We start from the raw sequence: 20,987 nt of genomic DNA on the forward strand, positions 1-20,987 counted from the left end.
GGGGGGGGGGGCGTTTCTTTTTCTTGCCTCATCCGAGCTGCCAATGGGCTGCTCCCGCGTACGCCTCCTGTAAATATTTCGCCGCCCGGAGCCAAAACGGGAAAGAAAGCTTTTGCTTGGATGCCCTCGCCGGACGATGACTTTGAGCTTCTCGGGGATGCGGCGAATCCCCCCCCCCCCCCCCCCCATGTGTGCTGATTCTTCCTCTCCTGCGCCGCCCTTCTCATCATCAGATGCACACGGCAGAGAATTTTTCGCTTCGACCTAACGTGCCGGCCAACCTCCGCGGCTCGCTCGTGATTTGTTTGGGAAAGCGATGCGGCAAAGTCTGGCTTCAAAGCGGACGCGCGGCGAACGTGGCCGCCAATGGGATGGCAAGACGATGGAAGTGTTCAAAAAGGGGGGGGGCGGCAACCTACGAGCATTTTAGCTCCATCCTGAAATTGCAGCTACTTTCCCCCCCCCCCCCCCCCAACCAAAAAAAAAAAAGAAATGCGCTTCTTTGCTTTCATATTGACCTGTTGAATTTAGCAGAAAGACTCTATGCCCCCCCCGCCCCATTTCTCTCACCGCAACTGCATAAAGACGATTTGCTGTAAATACAACTCCCCAAAGTTGATTACTTTGCCGGTCTTGAATGTTTTGTGTCGTCTTCCCTCACCGAGCGCTAAAATGGGGCAAAAAAAAAAAACAAAGACTCCTTACTAAAAGCTGTGAACCCCCCCTCCCTAAAATGCATGTTGCATGCAGAAATGTTGTCATGTATTAAAAAAGCGGAAGGCTTCTTTGACTGCGTCTTGACTTTTCAACCAGAAGCAAAGTGGCAAAAGGCGAGTCCATTCCTGCAGCCTGCGCTCGCCCCCTCCCTCCCTGAATAATGGTTTCTGCCGCTGTGTGGAATTTTATTGCCGATGCCCCCTTCTGAGTCGCGGGCAACGAAAATGAATTGCAAGTTTCGACAAAACATGATTGAGGATTTTTACGGTTAAAAAAAAAAAGTCTCAGCATTGAAGCATTTCATGCTCAGTTTATTGAAAATGGCCGACATTCTTCATCTTCACAATACAAAATGAAACCGAATACATCACGTATACCACGTCCAGTATAAAAAAAGTAAAAAAACAAAACCAAACGGGGCTTTTTATTCATTTGGAAGGAGACAAAAATGAAGGCACAGCCGGTACTATCTGAGAAGCATAGTGCATATTTTACACCCCCCCCACCGCCCCAAAAAGAAAAACGAGGAGGAGAGGTTCTGAATGAGCCCCGAGCGAGAGTTTAGCAGCTTGCGATATGGCTTTTCTTTTCTCCCCCCCCCCCCCTGAGTGCTTTCACCACTGCAACCTCAAGCAACCAAGTGCAACAAAAAAAAAAAAAAGATGAGACACAAACGAGGTCACAAAACGGTCCCGACAGTGAGTTGACCAGAATGAAGACATCTCACTGATTGGGGATTGGGGGGGGGCCAGGGGGGATCAGCATTTGTGGGCACTCGGGGACGTGGAAGAGGAAGGGGAGGGCGTTCCTTCCAGGCTTGGCAGAGGGAGAGGCATGTGTCCGTTGATGAGGCTGGGGAACTGGAGGAAGAGAAAGGTGGGCCCACAGTTAGGAGAGAAGGGGGGGTGGGGGGGTTGGCGGAAGCGCTGTGAAAGGCTCGCTTTCCGGCGAGGAACCGCCACATTGTCACAGCTCGCACTTCCTGTTATTTGTTCATTGTGCCGCTTCCTGTTCGTCTCTGTCCCCCCAACCCCACCGCCCCCCCCCACCCCCCCCGAGCAATGCACTAGTCCAAAATGTCTTGTGAAAGGCCAGCTTTTCACAACTGTCACAAGCCCATCTCCATGACATTGGATTTGGTGGGTCGCGGTTGGCCACGAGGATGGAGGACATTCATTTTGTTTGGAGCCCAATCAGATTGCCCCCCCCCCACCCAAAGTGTGGCTCATCTAAGTCCAAATGCGGGTAGCGAAGGCGCGGCCCACCAAAGGAGGGCCGATATGAGCGTGACGAGAGAGGACCGGATCTCGCCGAAAAGCGGTGCGCTCCCCCGGGCTCAGACAGGAAGCCCCGGCAGGATTTCCTGTCCGGAGCCGCGGCGAGGAAACCGCCGCTACGTCCGATTAGTCGCGCAACCGCGCTCGCCCGTTGCGGCGACAGAAAAAAAAAGAAGAAGAAGAAAACCATCTTGGACATTCTTTGTTGGCGTTTTCCCTCCTTCGATATCTGCGGCGGCAAAGACGGACGGAGCGCGCGCCGCCGACTTCTTCTCCCCCCCCCCCGCCAGCAGGTTTCCACTACTTTTGCAAACGGCTTGCGTTGGTTTGCTTTTTTTGTTGTTGTTTGTCGCTCACCTGAAACAAGGAGCCGTGGCCCTGCAGGCGGGCGGGGCTGAGCGGGGCCACGGGGCTCAGGCTGCTCCAGAAGTGGATGCCGGACAACAGCGGACTGTGAGTCAGCAGCAGACCGGAGGGAGTCTGGAAAAAGAAAAAAAAGAAAAAAAGGAGGCGTCAAGAGGAGCGCGGCCGACGGCTCTTGCGGCCTTCGTGCAAAACGTGCTGAAAAGGCAAAAAAAAAAAAAAAGAAAAAAAAAAGGCCAGCGGCTTTTTGGCCCTTTGGAAAAACAAACTGGCGGAGCAGGAAGGAAGTCTGCGGTTTCTCCTCTGGAATACAGGGGTGACGTTAGGCCGGGGGGGGGGGGGGCAGGGGGGGGGAACGGCAGAGAAAACATATGAAATCAATTTCTCTCTCTTCCCGCCTCATGTCACCTCAGAGAAGCGAGCCAGTGTTGCGCCCCCCCCACCCCCCCGCTCGCGTTATTAATGGAATGATGGCGGCATCTGGCATCGCTTAAGGGCCCCTTCCCATTTTGCCGTCTCCTTTTCTTCAACCCTTCCCGGATAACGACAAATATTTGCGGCCCCTCTCGCGCCGACGCGCCGTCGGATGCGCTGGCGAGAGGCCCTCCGGGTCCTTGACGAGAACCTCGCCCGAACATCGCTCGCCATTCATCGGCCGCCGATACTCGAAACTCATCGCCGCATCCGGCACCGAGTGAGTCCCCGGGGACGACTCAAAGTCAGAAATAGCTGCCGTCCAGCGTCCCGAGCATTCAACGATACGCGTTGAGAAGTCTTCCGAAGAAGAAAAAGCGACCCCCCCCCCCCAAAAAAACACGGAGCGTGAAGAATATGTGCGGCGGGGGTTTGGGTGGCTCCTTTGAGGCGTCACTCGGGGCCCAGTTTTGCCACGCGCTTGAAGTTTGAGCTCTCAGAATTTCCCGTCCTGAAAAGTTGCAAAGTTGCCGCTTGGTTGCTTTTATTGCAGGAGTTCACGGAAAACATTTGGACGGCGACTCCCCGAAATGCCCTCACGTGCCCACAAGGGCGGCGCTGACTGTCAGAGGCGCAAAAACAAGAGCGGCTCGTTCCCTCCAATGCGCCGGCTCGGATGCGCCGACGCTCGTCAAGCGATACCCCCCCCCCCCCCCACGGCCCACCCGTGTCGGAATCGAAGCCGGCCTTTCCGCGGCGGCCGGTGCGCTCACCTGCGCCGTAAAGAAGGCGGGCGTGAGCGATCCGGACGGCAGCGCCGGACTGTTGAGGGCGATGGAGCCGATGTCGCTGCCCGCCAGCAGCAGGGAGGGGGGCGTGATGTCCAGAGCTTTGGGCCTTTTGCTCTTGGCGGGGAGCCCGTCTCCTCCGCCACGAGTTGGGGACGAGGACGCCGAGGAGGCGGAGCTTCCGCCGCCCCTCTTCTCCGCAGGCGGCCGCGGGTCTCGCTCCCTGCGCCCGGACGAGAGGTTGAGGGGCTGGGCGCCGTGCTCCCACGAGTCCTCCTCGTCCTCCTCCCGCCCCCCCTCGTCGTCGTCGTCGTGGTCCTCGTCCCGGTCGCCGGGGTAGGCCTCGGCGTCGTCGTCGGCGCCGAAGCGGATGACGGAGCGCGGCTGGTGGCGAAGCGCCCGCAGCAGCTGCGGCCGCTGGCGGAGCGAGGCCACGCTGAAGGACGAGTAGAGGCCCGAGCGCAGGTAGTCGTTGCGGCTCTGCTGCGCCCCCGGGGCGCCCGCCCGCGCCCTCCGCCCGCGCCGCTCCGCCTCTTCCACGCCCCCGTCCGCCGCCGCCGCCTCATCCACGTCGGCCTCGCCGTCCTGCGGGGGAAACCTTCCGCAGGCCAGGCCCATCTCCACCATCTGCGGGTCCATCTTGAGGATCTCGGGGAAGGAGACGAACTTGTAGACAAACTTCTGGCCGATCACCTTCTTGATGATGTTCTGTCGTGGTGAGAGGGGGGGGGGCAAAAGAAAATAGCATTGCGGTATGAGACACTCTTCCAAAAACAGTCCTCCGCATCCAAAATGCCACCTCGTCGTCCTTTTCGACCCCCCCCCCCAAAAAAAATTACGTTGCAGGGGGGGGGGGCAGGCTGCATTTTGCGGCTTCATTCCTATTTGGCAAAAGCCAAGCGGGGGGGGGAGACCCACCCCAGGGCAGAATCTTTGTCAAAAGGCGGCGCTTACCTTGTCGTAGTAGTAGCGCAGGGCCCGGCTGAGTTTGTCGTAGTTCATGTTGGTCTTGTTCTTGCGCAGCCCCCACAGCTTGGCCACCTCCTCGGACTTGAGCAGCTTGAACTCGCCGTCGGCCGACGTCCAGCAGATCAGGTGCTTGTGGCTCTGGTCCAGCAGCAGCTGCAGCAGGAACTGCCACAGGGTGATGGCGCTGTCCATGGCTGGGCCACGCGCACAAACAACGGACCGTTAGCCTAGCCACAAACGCGGACCACCCGAGGACGACGTTGCGCATTTCTCGCCGGCCGGGCTCGGCGGCTTTTGACCACCGCGCCATCTTGACCACCATACAAACCAGCGCCCGGATGTTGTGGGCTCCCCCCACCCCCTGTTGACTTAGCAAGGGCTAGCAACGCCTTACTATTCATGGTCGTTTTTTTGGCTAAAAACGCCTTACTATACATGGTCGGTTTTTTTTTCGTCCAAAAATGCCTTACTATACATGGTCGGTTTTTTTCATCATTAGTGATTTACATGGTCATTTTTTTCGTCCAAAAATGCCTTACTATACATGGTCGGGTTTTTTGGAGCTAAAAACGCCTTACTATACATGGTCGTTTTTTTTTTTACCAAAAATGCCTTACTATACATGGTCGTTTTTTTCAGCTAAAAACGCCTTACTGTACATGGTCAGTTTTTTTCGGCCAAAAACGCCTTAATATATATGGTCGTTTTTTTCGGTTACATTTTTCGTCAGAAAAATGCCTTACTATATACATGGTTGGGTTTTTTTTCCAGCTAAAAATGCCTTACTATACATGGTTGTTTTTTTCGTCTAAAAACGGCTCATCATTCACTTCAAAGAGTCTTTGTACCGTTTGCGACCGACAGATCACTTGTGAAAATGAAGGTGATTGAACAGTCGGAGGTGCTGCCAAAAAGAACCTTTTCTGCACTGAAGTACAGTGAAATTAATTTTGATTCCATTTGCTGCAATACAAACCGGATACTTCATACTTGACCATAAAGTTCATTTACCTCAATTCAAAAACAAAATCTGACGTTGAAAAAAAAAACGTTGTTTTGTATTTGTAAGACCGAATATGAAAATAAACAGAATTTAATTTTCAGTGAGGATCAAATACGGTTTCAAAGAAAAAAAAGCCTCTCGTTTCAAATTCAGATTGTACAATTCACATTCAGTTATTCAATATGATTCAGAGTAAAATATACAAATCCATCCAGTATCCGAGCCACTGACCTTCAATTCACGTCATTCAAAGTCAGTCGAAACCATTTAAAAGTTATTCACGTTTAGTTGTGGGTGGCAAATATTCCGCCCCACAGCGTCACGCCTACTTTAGTCTTGGTTGTAAAGTGTCCTAGAGTGTCTTGAAAGACGCTTATAAACGAAATGTATTATTATAAGAAATTTCAGGGGTCATTTTTACTGACCATTCGTTGTTCATGACATGTGAACAACATGTGACAAGTACTGTCCATTCTTGCTTTCTTACAGTTCTTACAGCCGCTGTGAGACCTAACAGCCAATTGATGTCACAAGCAAAAGATGGCCACATCTGGCTCCTCATGGTGACAGGAAGGAGAGCATGAGAGGAAAACAGGACATGGAGAGCGCAACAATTGGATGGACAGAAAAATACCGTTCCCAATTTGGACTTTGTGTTCACTGTTGGATCAAGAAAAGTGCATTTTTCCAGTGTATGTCAGGTTCACAAATTATGACAATAAAGATATTTTTTATAACATTCGTTTTTTTATGTGGGTCAAATACGGCTCATGAAAGATGTGGCTTGGTTGAGGTTGAATTCAGGCTGATATCAGGAACCTGTTATGGCCCAGCGTCGGACCAGATATGGTTTTACAATGCGGCTCAGATCTGGACCGAATGCGGCCCACATCGTGGATGCCAGACGTGGGCCAACTGCAGGACCGTCATTCATTGGGGTATGTGGGCCGAGTGTACGCGCCGCGTCTGCCCCGGAGCTGGGCCAGACCGATTTTGCTGACTGGGTAGTTCGTAGCTACAAGTGACTTTGTTTTTGCCACTGCAAATGAATTAAAGAGCTTACGAGCCATGTGAAATGTCCGGACGTGGCAAACGTTCACCGCGGAAACGCTTAAGGAGTCGTCAAATTGAACAACGCCTGTCGTTTAAAAAAAGTCTAAATGAGAGCTTTTGTTGTTTTGTTGCTCGGAAGCACACCGGAAGGAAGAATGAAGACGAGCAAGCTCTTCGGCTCGAAAAAAAGTGTTGCGTTCACTGGCTTTTAACGGGAAACAACGCCACGACTCGGGTCCAAACGCACAACAAACCTTGGGGGGTTGGGGCCCGCCGGAGGGAGAGAAGCAAAGTGGCGGATAACTTGTTTACCTGCGATCACTTCCGTGGCTTTTCTTCCCCGCCGAGGAACTTTAGCGCGACGCCGCCGGAGAGGTGGCTTGTTTTTCCATGATCGCTCGCTCGCTTGGCGACTTGTGCTCGGCCTGAAATCGGATCCTGCGCTTTTTCTTTCTCCGAGCAGGAAGTCGGAGCAGGCAGACGCAGAGCCGGCGGCGGCTCACTTCCTCTCGCCGACGATTCCCCAGGCGTTCTGCCGTCTGTGTAAACACACTTTTCCTCCCCTCCTCTTTGCCTCTGCTGCCTACCCGCTGACGGACGCCAGTCGGCACACATGGCGAGCGACACGCACGGAGAGAGAGAGCGAGAGAGGGCGGGGGCGGGGGGTTCTGAAAAATCCGACGGCCCTGAACTCGCATCGTCTTTTCACCGTCCGTCACGTTGCCTTCAAGAAAGCTCTGTCAATATGAAGACCTCGCAAAAAAACGATCCCATTTTCACGCTTCTTGTGCTTTATACGTCGCAGACGCAGTTCAGCGATCCTCAACGAACGCGTAAACAATATCGTTCATTTATTTTTCCGTATTTACTTGACTTAAATCTAGATTCGCTACAACCAATAAACTACCCAGTTGGCATCCGGTACCAACTCAACATTAATCTGACATCAACTACCTTCGGGAGAACCTCGTCAATCTGACAACCGCGTTCGACAAAATCGATTTCCCCGATAGTTTTCCTTTTTTTCCATAAAATGAACGTAAAGCTTGATTTAATTCCAGTTTTGCTACTGTCGGGAAGCAGAGTTCGACGATTTGATGGACGTCGCGGTGCTCCTTGGAGAACCTCGTCATTTTCAGAAACAAATTCTACAGAACATTTTCGCCACTATAAATGAAGATATTGTTTTCGGTTTCTCTCACGATTCCTTCCTCGTCAATCCGAAGTTTTTGTTTAATCTCCAAATCCTGTCAATGCTTTGTGAAAAGATGGTCTTTACTCGTCAGAGACGGGCCAAAGGCACAAGCCAGCCGAGCGCCCGTTTAGGGCTTTGCAACCGCTAGGGGACGCTCATGTGCAATTAACAGTTTCCAGAATCTGGAGTTCTGTAAAGTGTTTTATTTCTTCTAACAATAAAACAATTGATATCACGTTTCTTATTTTGATATTTTAACGCCCAACTTTTGCACGTTTTGACATGGCTTCAAGACGTAACTAGTCAACTTTATATTTGTTTTTAAAACGCATTTATGTCACCTTTTCTTCGGTCCCTCGATGCAGTTGTATCATTAGTTGACATGATAGTTTGCTTTGTGCATTTTATTGTGATGTTTAAGCGCCCGACTTGTGTGCGGGCGGCACTCAGTGACGGTCCGGATGTGGGTGTGAATGGTTTGGTGTCCACGTTGACTGACTGGCGACCTGTTCAGGGTGTAGTTCGCCTTCCGACAAAGGTCCCCAGGGAAAGGCTCCAGTGCCGCATGACCCTGTTCAAGATCATTGGTCTTCAGGATCTGTTAGTTCACTTATTTTCCTCCATGTCACCGCTGGTCCCCCCCCCCCTTGACCCCCACCCCTCCGTTAAATTGTTGTGGTTGTTAGGCAAGCTTTTCATTCCAAAGTTTAGGCTGCCATGATGTTAGTGATTTACAAAAGCTTTACTTACGTCAGACCAACCAAAGTGGATTTCGCTCACGATGTCTCAACAACACCCATGTGACCAAGTGACCCCTGGCTGGGCCTCACGCAGGAGGGGGGCAGGGTGTGTGTGTGTGTGTGAGGGGTCCATACTGTCCACGGTGCCGCTGAGGCGTGGCCCCCGGCGGCCGTCGTCTGATTGGTCCCCGTCGGCCGTGTCGCCGGCGCCTTGCGGAGGTCCGCGACCCCCTCCGGCTCTCAGTGGCGCCATGCCTCGCTTCACCGTGCACGTCCGAGACGAGTGGCTGACGGTGCCGTGCCGGGACAGCTCGTCCAGCATCCGCTGGCTGGGCCAGGAGGCCCTCAAACGCTACATGAAGAACAAGCCCGACGACGGCGGCATCGCGGCGCTCAAGGACACCCGCTTCGTGGCGCGCCGGTGCCAAGGCCTCGGCCTGCTGGACGCCGACGACACCATCGACGACGTCCTGGAGGACAATGATTTCGTCGAACTGGGTGAGAAACAAACTCGCCGAAATCGGCCCTTTGCGCAGGGCACCGGTGTCAAAGTCAAGGCCCGGGGGCCACATCCGGCCCGCCGCGTCGTTTTACGCGGCCCGCCAAAGAAAATCATACGCGTCGACTTGTGTGATCCTTGATGAAATCTGTCCCGAAATCATTTTGTGACCCGCTTTACGCTCACTTCAACAACAATTGAAGAAACGACAAACAAAGAGTTGAGCGCCGAGCCCCGTTGGAGACGAGTCGGCTCGCTTGCGCAAGCGCCTTATCTCGGCTGTTTATTCATCCGCGTCCATTGTCGTCCGGCTTCGGGGTCACATGAACGCTGGAGAAAGTTGGCTAATGATTTACCGAAAGCTGCCGTTTGAGCGGGGGGAGCGCCGACTTTTTCAACACCTCCCGACTTTCATGATGATTTCCGTCGTTTTGGCGCTTGTCTCAGTGAGCGTAAACCCAAAAACATGCCCGCCCACCCGCCCGCCCGCCCTTTGTGTTTGCAGCCATCGAAGGCGACACCATGTGTCCCGACTTCATCCCGTGCACGCCGGGGGTTTCCCACCTGTATCCATTTTGGCAAGATGACATTTGCGTTCGAGCGCTCCGGTCTGGTCTTGTCGTCCTTACATGAATGGCACCCGACAAAACAGCACGGCGGCGTACAGAGAACCCGAAGACGTAAGTGTCCTCTCCGGCCCGCACGCATTGCTTTTATTTGGATTTTGCTTTTTTTGGGGGGGGGGGGGGGCATAGCCAAGACATGTTTTGTTTTGCTCCGCAGAGTATTTGCTTGGACGGCAACAGCCTGACGTCGACGGACCTGGTCAACTTGGGCAGAGGCCTCTACAAGATCACGGTCAGAAACCATCCAAACGCTCTTGACGCACGCTGACGATCTTTGACTGACTTTTTTTGGTTTCGGTTCGGTGGGGTTTTTCTGTTGTTTTTTTTTGGGGGGGGGGGTTGTCAGCTGTCTGCGGAGGCCGAGAGGAACGTCGTCAAAGCCAGAGAGCTTTTGGACACCATCGTCAAGGAAAACAAAGGTGGGGACGCCAAACGGTTGTCGCCCGCCGCGCCCTGCGACTCAAGTGCGGCTTGTGTCCGTCTCCGCTTGCAGTTGTTTACGGGATCACCACCGGTTTTGGCAAATTCGCTCGGACCGTCATCCCTGTCAGCAAACTCAAGTAAAAACACACACACGAAAGAAATGTTTGGAGCGAAAAGCTGCGCGCGAGTGATTTTGTTTGTTTGCGTCGCCCAGGGAGCTGCAGGAGAACCTGGTGCGCTCGCACTCGGCAGGTAAATCCGCAAAATGGCGGCGCTCGGGGCGCCATCCTTTGCTTGAACATGCGGCGAATGCGCGCAGGCGTGGGAAACCCGCTCAGCCCGGAGAGGACCCGCATGCTGCTGGCTCTGAGGATCAACGTTCTGGCCAAAGGGCACAGCGGCATCTCTCTGGAGACCCTGCGCGCCATGATCCAGGCCTTCAACGGTGAGCGCCGCCGCCGCCGCCGCCGCCTTTCGGATCCTTTCGCACGGCGGTAGGCGTGGCCACCGCCGGTTGTTCCTTGATGGGTTTTTCCCTGCCGTTGCAGCTTCCTGCCTGTCGTTCGTCCCCGAGAAGGGCACGGTGGGCGCCAGCGGAGACCTGGCGCCCCTGGCCCACTTGGCCCTGGGGCTGATGGGCGAGGGCAAAATGTGGTCGCCCAAGAGCGGATGGGCCGACGCCAAATACGTAAGACGCCGCCGTCGGGCCGCCCGCCGGCGGGAGGACGCCGGGCCTTTGACGGGGGTTCTCCCTCCTTTGATCTGTGAACAGGTCCTGGAGGCCCACGGCCTCAAGCCAATATCGCTCAAGCCCAAAGAGGTAAATGTTGATCCATGCAACGTGGTCCACACCGGGGACGTCTCGAAGGACCGGTCCAAATGCTCCAAGTGACGGAGTTGTCCCCCCCCCCCCCCAACCCCTGGCAGGGCCTGGCTCTGATCAACGGCACCCAGATGATCACCTCGCTGGGGGCAGAGGCGGTGGAGCGAGCCCAGGCCATCGCCCGGCAGGCCGACATCATCGCCGCGCTCACCCTGGAGGTCCTGAAGGGAACCACCAAGGCCTTCGACAGCGGTGAGCGCCACCGCCGCCGCCGCCGGACCCCAGTCCAGGCGCGCGGCGTACGCGCTTGACCTTTGCCCTTCTTCCGGCCGCGCAGACATCCACGCGCTCAGGCCCCACCCGGGACAAGTGGAGGTGGCCCTACGCTTCCGCTCGCTGCTGGACTCGGATCACCACCCTTCCGAGATCGCAGGTGGCCGCAGTTCCGCCAGCAAAGGAGGCCGGCGGCCGGCCGACGTGACTTAAGGAAGTTGTGTGCACTTGTGTGTGCAGAGAGCCACCGCTTCTGCGACAGGGTCCAGGACGCTTACACCATGCGTTGCTGTCCTCAGGTGAAGCGCCGCCGCGTGGCGTCAACGGGACTCGCAAATGATGCCCACGCTCATCCGGCCGCTTCTTCTTCCCGCTCCGCTCAAAGGTCCACGGCATTTCCAACGACACCATCCGATTTGTCCTCAACATCATCAACACGGAAATCAACAGCGCCACGGACAACCCGGTATCCGGCCCGTCTCCAATGGCTCTCGTGGGGGAGGGGGGGGGCGGCGTTCTCCCTCCTCGTCCTCGGCCGCCTTTTCGGAACTAGCTTCCCGGAATACGCCCGGTCGCTCACTCGGGCGACCCGTCCGTCCGCGGCGGCCATTTTCTTTGTTTTTGTTTCCTATTGGCCGCGCCAGATGGTGTTTGCCGAAAGAGGGGAGACCATCTCGGGCGGAAATTTCCACGGGGAGTACCCGGCCAAGGTAGAACGGCAGACGGCTCGGCAGCTGCGGGCGGCTTTTGCGGCGCTCTGATCCTTTTTCCGCCTTCCCGCCAGGCCCTGGACTTCCTGGCCATCGCGGTGCACGAACTGGCCTCCATCAGCGAGAGGCGCATCGAGAGACTGTGCAACCCGTCGCTGAGTGAGCTGCCGGCCTTCCTGGTCAACGAGGGGGGCCTCAATTCGGGCTTCATGATTGCGCACTGCACCGCTGCCGCTTTGGGTGTGACCCCCGCGTTCTCCCCCCCCCTCCCCCGCTGACTTCAACCTCCCTCAATGGTTTCCCGCGTCCAGTTTCAGAGAACAAAGTTTTGTGCCACCCTTCCTCCGTGGACTCCTTGTCCACCAGCGCCGCCACGGAGGACCACGTATCCATGGGGGGCTGGGCTGCCAGGAAGGCCCTGAGAGTGGTGGAGCACGTGGAGCAAGGTAAGGAAGGCACCGCCTCTTTTCCGTGGCGCGGCGGGCCCGCCTACGGGAAACTCCGGTTCCACCGTAACTCACCGGCGGCTTCCGAGCTCGTCAAGTGACGAGCTCCCGCTCTCGGTCCCTTTATTTGTTTGTTCGTATCCGGGCTCAGTCCTGGCCATCGAGCTGTTGGCGGCCTGCCAGGGCATCGAGTTCCTGCGCCCGCTCCGCACCACCACGCCGCTGGAAAAGGTCTACGACCTGGTGCGCAGTGTGGTCAAGTAAGTCAAACACGGCGGGGCCAAGGTACGACAAAGGGTCCCGCTCCGGTGGAAGAGAGGCTCGGGATGGTTAATGTTTAATATTTTGCGCAGGCCGTGGATTAAAGACCGATTCATGTCGCCGGACATCGAGGCGGTGCATCGCCTCCTGCTCGACCAAAAGGCAAGTACTTAGCATCCCGTATCTGCCCGTCATTTTCCGACTGACTTATTTGTTGACTGGCCGCAGGTGTGGACCGTGGCCAAGCCTTACATCGACAAATATCAGACGGAGTACATTCCCGAATCCCGTCCCGTCTCCCCGACCGCCTTCTCGCTGGAGTCGCCCGCTTCGCCCAGGAAGCGCTGTCGCCATGACTGAAGCCACGCGGTCCCCAAATGTGGCCGATATCGACGCACTCGCGCGCGTCGGCGTACCGCCTGACTTCTGAATTGATCACTAACGGCTTCTGAACTCGTGTCTGTATCCTATTCTGATTTCGTTACCTCAGCCATTCTCCCTAACGGTCTTCCGGTCTTATATTTGGAATGAAAATGACATATCCGAGGTAATTGTGTTCAATTACATTAGACAGACTAACGACCGTATAATAAAGTCTTACTCCTATACTTAGTCCGCCCAATTTTTTTCCCACTTATCTGAAGGAGTTGAATCCGTGCTTCTACTTTTAAGTGTCTCACTACTTTTGCCAACTCAGATCTGCTGTAAACTCAACATGGAGTTGCCGGCTTCACTGCAATAGTTGACGCAATGTCGCCTAAAATAATTGTCGGAGGGGATACAAGAAAAAAAAAATCTCCTTCGAGCCGGATTTGAACCAGCGACCTAAGGATTTCAGCTGTTAGCCTCTACAGTCCTCCGCTCTACCAACTGAGCTATCGAAGGTTCGAATTCAAAAGCCGACAATGGCTTTATACTTCTTCATATTTCGAATACGAGTACAAGTACGCCACAAATGACTCGGATACGGTATTTTTTTCAAGATCCAATTGACGCTTTGCGCCCAACAAACCGTGAAACGTTGTCTCTTCGCCTAGCACAGAAGCGGAAGCTTGTCCCGATTTATTTTAGCTTCTCCTGCTAACCATAGCTAACGCGTCGAAGCACGAAACAAAAACACCTTGTCGCGTTCGTCTCCAGAAAACGAAGGAACTTCTTTACATTTGACGAAGGACAACTTGTCAGGTGACCATTGACGTCATCATTCCTTTGTTGGTGATCTAATTGTACGGAGTAGCCGTATTAGCGTCAAGTTCAGTTTTAACGAAGTCAAATGCCAGCCGAGGCACGTAATAACGATGCCAATTATTTAACCAGCACGGAAGCACGCGACCAGTCATTCGTCACAAATTAGAACGAAATGAAGACGTGCAGGAAGTACTCTTCTCAAAGCATTAACTCCAAACACATCCGCTAGGTGGTGCCATCGTAACGTTAGTTGCGTCCCAACTCGGAGGGCCGACATTGGCAGGCGTCGACGGTCAAGGATCCCGGTCGTCCCAAAAAGGCACCAGACTGCCCAGAAGCTTCTCTCTCCACGTCGTAGGAAGTTTGGTTTTGCAGTTCAGCACTGCAAAACCAAATAAATGTCAAAACGCGCCATCATATTGTTACAGAGACATAACATAAGTGGATGGATCACTCCTTTGGAAATCACTGCATTTTTTTTCCTGAAAGATATCCACTTTTGAAGAGAAGTCAAGAGTCAAGTAATAATAATAATAATCAATATATATATGTAATGTTTTCGCAGGCCACGAAATGATGCGGAAGGGGCAGTGGCTCTGCCCTCGCGGGCCTTGAGTAGGACCCAAACGAATAAGGTGGTCCATGCATCCATTTTCTGTTCCGCTTTATTCCTCACAAGGTTCGCGGGGGGGGGGGGGGGGGATAAGGTGGTCCTCAATATAATTACGAGTAATTAGTTTCCATCTTACGTCACACCTAACTGTTGCCGGGCAGAGCGGTGGTCTGATACGTCAGTATTTCATTTTCTGCCGCAGCGCCCTCCGTAGACGCGCAGCGGCACTGCATGGGGGGTACAGGTGAGGAGTGACGTCTCGATCTCGTCCAACTTTGAGAGCCGGCCAAGCAGCACGCCTCGAAGCTTCCTCAGCAGTATCGGACGCCGCGAACGCCTATCGCGTCCCATTTGCGCTCGCGGGTTGCATCCGAGTCGCTCCGGGTGACTTTGGGCGGACGTCGGAAGCGAAAGGTGTTCTGACGATTGTGCGCTTTGTGTCGCTCGGTGACGCCGCCCGACGTGGCTCGGCTCCACTCGCGAGAGAAGGCGCCCGAAAGGACTCGAGGGCTCCCCTCGCTTCTCGCCTCCTCCACATGACTTCGTTGACGCTCGTGTCCCCTTACCCCATTTATTTCTTCGACCAGGTGGGCTCTCCGTCTTTCTCGCTGCCAGGAGCCAACGACGGCTTGACTTGTCCGAATGAAAGTGCCCTCTCGTTGCAGCCTGCACCGCCGCGAAGTAAGAAGGGCAAAGTAGCGAATGTGCCAAAACCCAAAGAGGAAAAGAAGGAAAAAAGGTAGGTTTGCTTGGCCGCGAGCGCAAACTAGCTTTGCGGCTCGCCACGACATTCAGCCGCCATGGCGGGCCGCCACCGTGCCCGCCATACACGACGAGGACGATTCCAAGTCGCCTTCGCCTTCGCCTTCGTTCTGTTCCAGAGAGACACGAGCTCGGCTTGCTTGCTGTGTAAATGCGTGATCGAGAGTCATTAACTTTGTGTCCCTTGATGAAGATGAGTGAAGCTCCCGGGCAGTAGTTTTTTGTTGTTGTTTTTGGGGTGCGCCGCCCTCATCAAATATGGCGGACTCCTCAAAATGGAGGCTACGGATAGTTGTCCGTGCTTCAATAACATATCACTTTTTGAAGGGGGTGGCTAGAACGCTCGCCAGGGTGTCCCAGCGCATCGCTTTATTGGCCTCTCAAGTCAAGCGCATACGCGACTAGTTAATGAGGAGCTAAACTTTCGAGCAAACCTTGAATCCCGACTTTTTTTTCTTTCTTCTTCATCTCGGGTGACATTCGCTCAACGGGTCAGGCACTCTGTCGGTGGGTCGAGACCCTCTGCCCAGTGAGCGAATGCGGCGGTTGTTTGCTCCGACAGGTCTGAAAATGGCAAACCATTGAAGCTTGTGAAAAAAGCGAAAAGCGACGATCTCCCGGAGACCTGGGCGAGGGAGGACACGTGCGAGGATGACTCCGCGGAAGACGAGAACGAGGACCCGCTGGCCAGCCAGAAGCGGGCCGCCCCTCGCTTGCTGAACGAATTGGGTCGCCTGCTGTACCGCAACCGCGGCGCCTCCCTGCAGCTGGGCGACATCCTCAACTACTCGGCCGACGCCGCGCTCAAGCAGCCCAAGGAGGCCAAAGATGCGGCCCGCCGCCAGGCGGCCAGGAGGAAAAAGTCTCAGAAGAAACCCTCAAAAACAAACCAAGACGCAACAGGTCGCTCAAATGTCTTTTATTGTGGAAATGGAAAGGAAGGACTCGCTGACGTTCCGCGTGTCATCTTTTCTTTTTCCCTCTCAGGTGTTGCAGCGGTAGCCGGCGAAGTGTCCGGTAAGTTCATTCCGTCAACTGAACGTGCCGCGGCAAAACTGCGCTTTAGTGTCGTCTGTCTGAATTTGCCGCCGCTCAGCTGTCAGTCCCACATCCGCGGAAGACATGATCTCCGGCAGCGGTCAAGATCCAGGTGGGCGCGCCGCCGCCGCCGTGCTGGTCTTGGGTGCGCACGTCGTCACTCGGCTCTTCTTGCAGATTGGTTGGCTTTGCCGCTGCAGGCCTTGGACGAAGCCACGCCTCCTGCCAGGAGCTTGTGCCAGTGGGTGGTGGAGAGACTCAAGGCCAGCGCGAGTTCACAGTCAGTTTCCCGCTTGACTCCGCTCCTTAGCGTTAGCGAGAAGCCGGAAGACGGCCGGGCTGAGGTGTCCCGTTTTCTCGGCTCTCGGATCTCGAGCCGAAATTCAAACGAGTGACGAGTGTTGATCATCGACGCCTGTCCGTCCCGCAGCGTCAAACCGCGAGTGATGGATCAGGTGCCGAGTTCTCCCATCCTCCGTCACTACGTGGACGCCAAGTCCGGAATTAAGACCCACAGTCTGCTGAGCGTGCCGAGCGAAGCCGAGGAAGTGACCCCCTGGCGGCCTCCGCCGCTGAAGAAACTGCATTGCAGGGTCGCCAACGGGAGCTCCTTCATCTAGTATCCTTTGCGCCGCCTCGTATTGTATCGACTCGTTTTGGCAGCAGAAAGGCCGGGGCCCCTTAACGCCGCGCCCTCAGCTACCCGTCGGGCAACATGGCCGTGTGCCACAGCCACTCGGGTCTGCCGTCGGGGGGCTTCTGCACCAACGTGTTCACCGACAGCCACGAGGCGCCCGTCATCCTGGCCACCGTCACGGCGTCGGGCCACGGTTCCGCCTCTCACCCCGTCAGGTGGCTTCATCGCTCGCGCCCACGCCGGCGCCGCCTTTCTGGACGGCGCTCGGTTAAAACGATGCCCTTGCAGCTCGGCGGTGACGGCCTTGTGGGACCAGCACGGTGGATTCTTGTGCGACCGGGAGGGCAACCTCAAGAAGGAGTGGTGCTGGAAGACCGACCAAGACCAGGAGAAGATCGTCGTCAAGGTGAACCTCGCCGTCGTGTGCCTTCCTCACCGCGCGGCGGATGGCGGCGCCACCAAAATGTCCGCTCCGGTGCCTTTGCGTGACTCGGCCGGTCGCCGTTTTTGCAGCGGTGACGGCAGACGCTAGGCGCCGTAGCTCGGGCTTTCCGCGTTTGCGTTTTGCCGAGGATTCGCGCGCGCTAACGAGCGTTGTTGCGCGTCTACGCTGTAACCTGTTTGTGTGTGTGGCGCAGCTAGCAAAGGGCATCTCGCTGCGGCTGCTGAGCGGCACCACGGCGCTGCTGTGCTTCAAGTGTGACGACAACAAAGTCCAGCTCCCGCTCTCGCTCGCCCCGTCCTCCGCAAAGGAAGCGGTGAGACTCGCCAACGTTTGATTCTCATGTGTTGTGAAGCCGGTCCAGCCCGCCAGCCCGATTGTCCCCAAACGGGCTCGGGGCCGGGAGCAAGAAAGCCGCCGTAAATCAAGCCGGGCCTTTTGCCCGCGCGGCAACAATTATCTTTCCCAAGCGGGCCTTTGACGACGACCTGGCCCTCAGACGCGTTCCGCCATCCTTCCCAGGAGGCCGACCAGACCTTCCCGGAGGAGTCGGCCGGGACCTTGTCGGCGCGTTGGAAGAAAGGATGTCACGCCGTGGGCGAGCTGAGCAAACTTCGCAAGAAAGTCCGAGACATCCTCAACGCCTGGCTGGACTATTATCGCACCGCCACCGGTACCCGTGAAGATCGAGTAAACGGGAACCGGGTCGCCGTTCGGGCCGCGGCGCTCTCGCCACGCCTCCGGCTAATTACGTCGCGCGTTTGCTCGTGTGCAGGTCTCAAGCGCGGTGAGAAAAAGCCAAAGGTCGCCAAGGGCAAGCACAAGAAGCGGGCGCTTTTGGCCAAGAAGACGCTGGAGCGGGCCAAGGCCAGAGAAAAAGTGCCGGAGAAACTCGAGCAGCCCGCCAAGAAAACGCCGCGGGAAGCTCCCGCCAAGACCAGGTCTGGCCCGCGTTCGCGGCGAGGCAACGCTTTTCGCTAGCACTCGCCGACCTTTTTGGCCCCGCCAAGCAGTATAACGTCAGACGGTATTTTCACTGACCGCGAGATAATAACATTTGACCTGCACCAAAACGGCGGCGGCATTTTCGAAACCTAATCCCAAAGACGCTTGTTTTCCACTCGTTTAGCTAGCTCCCGGCTTTCATTTCATCACGTGACGAGAAGCGCGTCAAGGGTGAGAATCCGGTCATTTTTCAAAATAAAAGGCATTTTGAATTCAGAAGCAAACGACCCCTCGGGGGTGCCGCTGCTATACGCTACTCGCGTGCACTGACTTCATGTTTGAATGACGTTTGTGTTGCTAATGCAAAGCGTTGTGAATGTTTGGCAGGGTCCCCGCAAAGAACACCAAGGAGCACAGCATGTTACAGATCGGACCCCTGCGTATCCTCGGCAACATCAAACAGGAGTAAGACCGCGGCTGCGTTGGCTGTCGCTTCCCGCACTCGGCCCTTTTCTTGTGCGCTTCAACGCCTCAAAGGCTGGCAAACTCATTTGAGCTCCATTCGCTTTCAAAGTCATCGATGTTTTGTTTTTTCCAGACAAAAGAGAAAAACTCTTAGCGAGCTGACAGTTTGGCCTGTTGCCTTCGTCGGAGCCGTCGCCGCTTCTTTGCGACGTGTCTTGAAAACGGACGAGCGGGCCGGGAAACCCGAGCCCATCGAAGCTGCGCTCCAACCCCCACCGACACATCACAAAAGGACGCGGTGACGGCTTAGACGAAGGCTCAAACTGTCAGCCCAGTAAAAGACCTATTATCTGCGGGGGGGGGGGGGGGGGGCAAACTTTCAACCTAAATGAACCAAGGAGCGGGCATCACGTATTTCCTCCATCCACATTCACCCCAATTTGATCTGGACGAAACGAAATGACCCAACACACACACACACACACACATTCACGTCTGACTAGGCGATTGGGGACTCTTTCATGAATTGCTTCAAAGTTGGAGCCGCGGCGATGTATGGAGTCGACGTTCCAAGCAGCGAACGATCGCCAACACGGCCCGTGTTGCCGGCTTTCAAACAGCGGAGCGTCCGGTTTGACGGGCATGTTGTCAGCCTAACCCCGAGTCGCCGGCCCCCCGGCAGGTTGGTGGTCGTCCCGGACTATTCGGCCTCGCGCCTGTGCAGCCTGCCTCACTTCCCCGCGCGGTCGGACCTGCCGCCCTCGGTGCCGCTCACCGTGTGCCCGCCGCTGCTGCGGGCGGCCCTGCTCCAGCGGCCGAAAGGCCGGTCGCCCAAGAGGTGCCGCTGCAGCACGGCGCTGATGCCCGTGCTGCAGGACGCCGAGTACGACGCCTTCATCACGGGCCAGCCGCGGCACAGCCAGCAGATCCTGGTGGTGGCGGTCACGCTGCCCGTCAAGCCCGGGGCCACGCCCGAGCCGGACGCCCTCCAGCAGCTCTACCGCAGGAGCAACAGGAAGAGGACCATGCCCTGCGCCCAGGTGAGCCCAAAGTCCCAAAGTCACGGATTCCACTTTCTTGACGTAACTCAAAGTCAAAAGTTGCTTTGAGTAAAAGCGAATTGTTAGCGTCACGACAAAGGCGCAGTCCGTACCACACCGACATTTGTGCCTGCGCCTGCTCCAAATGACAAAGGCGCTTTTTTTTGTCATTCAGTGCCAGATGGACTCGTTTCGTCTGGTGAGGTACGAAGTGTCCACGGGGGCCTTGGGCTGCCCGGTGGACAACATCCTCTTGCAGCATCGCCACAACGTCGCCGCCGGCATGATCCTGGTCAGTATGGGCCACGCCCGCACGTCAACGTGCGCAAATAATGTTCTCGAGTACCGGTACATGCATCCGAACGCAAAATACACGAGATGGAGGTGAAGCTCACCTCGTCGCCGTATTTGCTGTACATTTTCTGCTATTCGGTGTATTGTTCTTAAACTCAAACAATGAATTGAATACAAGACGTAAAAGAAAGAGAACCCCCGCCCCCCAACCAATCGATTCAAATGTAATGTCAATGTGTTAGATGTACATCCGAGGGCGACTGATGTTTTTGGGCTACGTCTCCAGTGGGCGCACCTGCTCCGCCTCGGACCTTCGCAAGCAGATTTTGAGAACCAGGGAGGACTACAGGTTGGGTGTCAGCCTCCCTCCCGATTACAAATTCAGGTAGGAGGAGCCGCCGAGTCGGCACGTTCGACGGTCCGAGATGAACGTCATCCTCGTCCTTCCTTGATGCTTGCAGCGAGAGCGCAAAGGTCAGCGCGGGCTGCTCGGAAGCCTCCAACGCAAATAAAGTGGAAGAATCGGCGCCGACGCTCACCAATGACATCGCGCCGGAAAAAGAATACGTCGCCGAGACGACGTGAGTCAAGCGGAAGAGGCAACGGACTTTTTCCAACGGCTTGCCTTAGACCGTACGCTAGTTGTTCCGCTCTGTCATTTACTTCATGAGGAAAAAAAATAATCATGACAAATAAAGAAAGCTTCAGCCTATTTCCCATCACCATGTTTTTCTCCAATTGAAAAACCTCAGCTCCACCGTCCGCGCCTCCGGCAGAAGAGTCTCCGGGTGATCCGAAAGCCTGGACCAGTCAAGTGAGCCCCGTCTTCGCCTCTCTCACAAGGCAATGTGGATGATGAATGTTAATGATTGTCAGAGGTTTGTTAATATGTGCACTGTTGCAATCTTTGTCTCATATGTCCTGTATAAATACTGTGAACCTACTTGAAGCATGCGCACAAAGTGTCTGGCTAAATCACTCTT

At 55.4% G+C, this 20,987-nt stretch overlaps 3 protein-coding genes and 1 non-coding gene across 9 annotated transcripts; 2 read left to right on the top strand and 2 right to left on the bottom strand.

The window, feature by feature from the left end:
- Positions 1 to 1,427: 1,427 nt before the first annotated feature.
- LOC127597159 (ETS domain-containing protein Elk-3-like) lies at positions 1,428 to 7,233 on the bottom strand. The gene is made up of 5 exons (XM_052059979.1): positions 6,897 to 7,233; positions 4,514 to 4,722; positions 3,545 to 4,267; positions 2,352 to 2,474; positions 1,428 to 1,577 (listed from the first exon to the last, which is right to left on the bottom strand). Exons 2-5 carry the CDS (start codon positions 4,718 to 4,720, stop codon positions 1,476 to 1,478), a joined length of 1,155 nt encoding a protein of 384 aa, XP_051915939.1. The 5' UTR covers positions 4,721 to 4,722; positions 6,897 to 7,233; the 3' UTR covers positions 1,428 to 1,475.
- A 1,443-nt stretch (positions 7,234 to 8,676) lies between these two features.
- Positions 8,677 to 13,192, top strand: LOC127597158 (histidine ammonia-lyase-like). Its single transcript, XM_052059978.1, has 20 exons — positions 8,677 to 9,017; positions 9,524 to 9,584; positions 9,671 to 9,698; positions 9,802 to 9,876; positions 9,991 to 10,063; positions 10,138 to 10,204; positions 10,282 to 10,319; positions 10,387 to 10,512; positions 10,616 to 10,755; positions 10,840 to 10,887; positions 10,995 to 11,142; positions 11,228 to 11,323; positions 11,404 to 11,462; positions 11,549 to 11,629; positions 11,808 to 11,873; positions 11,948 to 12,113; positions 12,185 to 12,319; positions 12,471 to 12,579; positions 12,673 to 12,742; positions 12,809 to 13,192. Exons 1-20 carry the CDS (start codon positions 8,771 to 8,773, stop codon positions 12,938 to 12,940), a joined length of 1,965 nt encoding a protein of 654 aa, XP_051915938.1. The 5' UTR covers positions 8,677 to 8,770; the 3' UTR covers positions 12,941 to 13,192.
- A 185-nt stretch (positions 13,193 to 13,377) lies between these two features.
- Positions 13,378 to 13,465, bottom strand: trnay-gua (transfer RNA tyrosine (anticodon GUA)). The gene is given in 2 exon segments: positions 13,378 to 13,413; positions 13,429 to 13,465. It is a non-coding gene; the product is annotated as a tRNA-Tyr (tRNA).
- Positions 13,466 to 14,386: 921 nt separating this feature from the next.
- LOC127597157 (uncharacterized protein C3orf20-like) lies at positions 14,387 to 20,953 on the top strand. Of its 6 annotated transcripts, none has more exons than XR_007961603.1 (18): positions 14,389 to 14,968; positions 15,047 to 15,120; positions 15,706 to 16,046; positions 16,131 to 16,160; positions 16,240 to 16,293; positions 16,359 to 16,461; positions 16,612 to 16,800; positions 16,881 to 17,033; positions 17,107 to 17,224; positions 17,457 to 17,576; positions 17,783 to 17,933; positions 18,036 to 18,201; positions 18,593 to 18,670; positions 19,353 to 19,710; positions 19,886 to 20,002; positions 20,291 to 20,389; positions 20,466 to 20,585; positions 20,757 to 20,953. XR_007961603.1 is itself a non-coding variant. In XM_052059974.1 (18 exons), exons 1-18 carry the CDS (start codon positions 14,918 to 14,920, stop codon positions 20,794 to 20,796), a joined length of 2,406 nt encoding a protein of 801 aa, XP_051915934.1. In that variant the 5' UTR covers positions 14,389 to 14,917; the 3' UTR covers positions 20,797 to 20,953. The 6 variants fall into 6 exon arrangements, 4 of the variants coding, with proteins under 4 accessions (XP_051915935.1, XP_051915936.1, XP_051915934.1 ...); XM_052059974.1 differs by having other exon boundaries at positions 20,247 to 20,389; XM_052059975.1 differs by lacking the exon at positions 19,886 to 20,002 and having other exon boundaries at positions 14,387 to 14,968; positions 20,247 to 20,389.
- The last annotated feature ends 34 nt before the right edge of the window (positions 20,954 to 20,987 follow it).

This window comes from Hippocampus zosterae, chromosome 3, assembly GCF_025434085.1.
Source record: "Hippocampus zosterae strain Florida chromosome 3, ASM2543408v3, whole genome shotgun sequence".
Taxonomy (NCBI): domain Eukaryota; kingdom Metazoa; phylum Chordata; class Actinopteri; order Syngnathiformes; family Syngnathidae; genus Hippocampus; species Hippocampus zosterae.

Coding starts and splice junctions, on each gene's coding strand:
- LOC127597157 (XM_052059974.1), top strand. CDS start 14,918: ATGACTTCGTTGACGCTCGTGTCCCCTTACCCCATTTATTTCTTCGAC. Junction 20,003..20,246: donor TCGCCGCCGGCATGATCCTG/GTCAGTATGGGC, acceptor TCAATGTGTTAG/ATGTACATCCGAGGGCGACT. Junction 20,390..20,465: donor CCTCCCGATTACAAATTCAG/GTAGGAGGAGCC, acceptor TGATGCTTGCAG/CGAGAGCGCAAAGGTCAGCG.
- LOC127597159 (XM_052059979.1), bottom strand. CDS start 4,720: ATGGACAGCGCCATCACCCTGTGGCAGTTCCTGCTGCAGCTGCTGCTG. Junction 4,268..4,513: donor TGCGCTACTACTACGACAAG/GTAAGCGCCGCC, acceptor TCACCACGACAG/AACATCATCAAGAAGGTGAT. Junction 2,475..3,544: donor CCGCCTTCTTTACGGCGCAG/GTGAGCGCACCG, acceptor TTCTTTTTCCAG/ACTCCCTCCGGTCTGCTGCT.
- LOC127597158 (XM_052059978.1), top strand. CDS start 8,771: ATGCCTCGCTTCACCGTGCACGTCCGAGACGAGTGGCTGACGGTGCCG. Junction 11,143..11,227: donor CACCAAGGCCTTCGACAGCG/GTGAGCGCCACC, acceptor CCGGCCGCGCAG/ACATCCACGCGCTCAGGCCC. Junction 11,874..11,947: donor ACGGGGAGTACCCGGCCAAG/GTAGAACGGCAG, acceptor CCTTCCCGCCAG/GCCCTGGACTTCCTGGCCAT.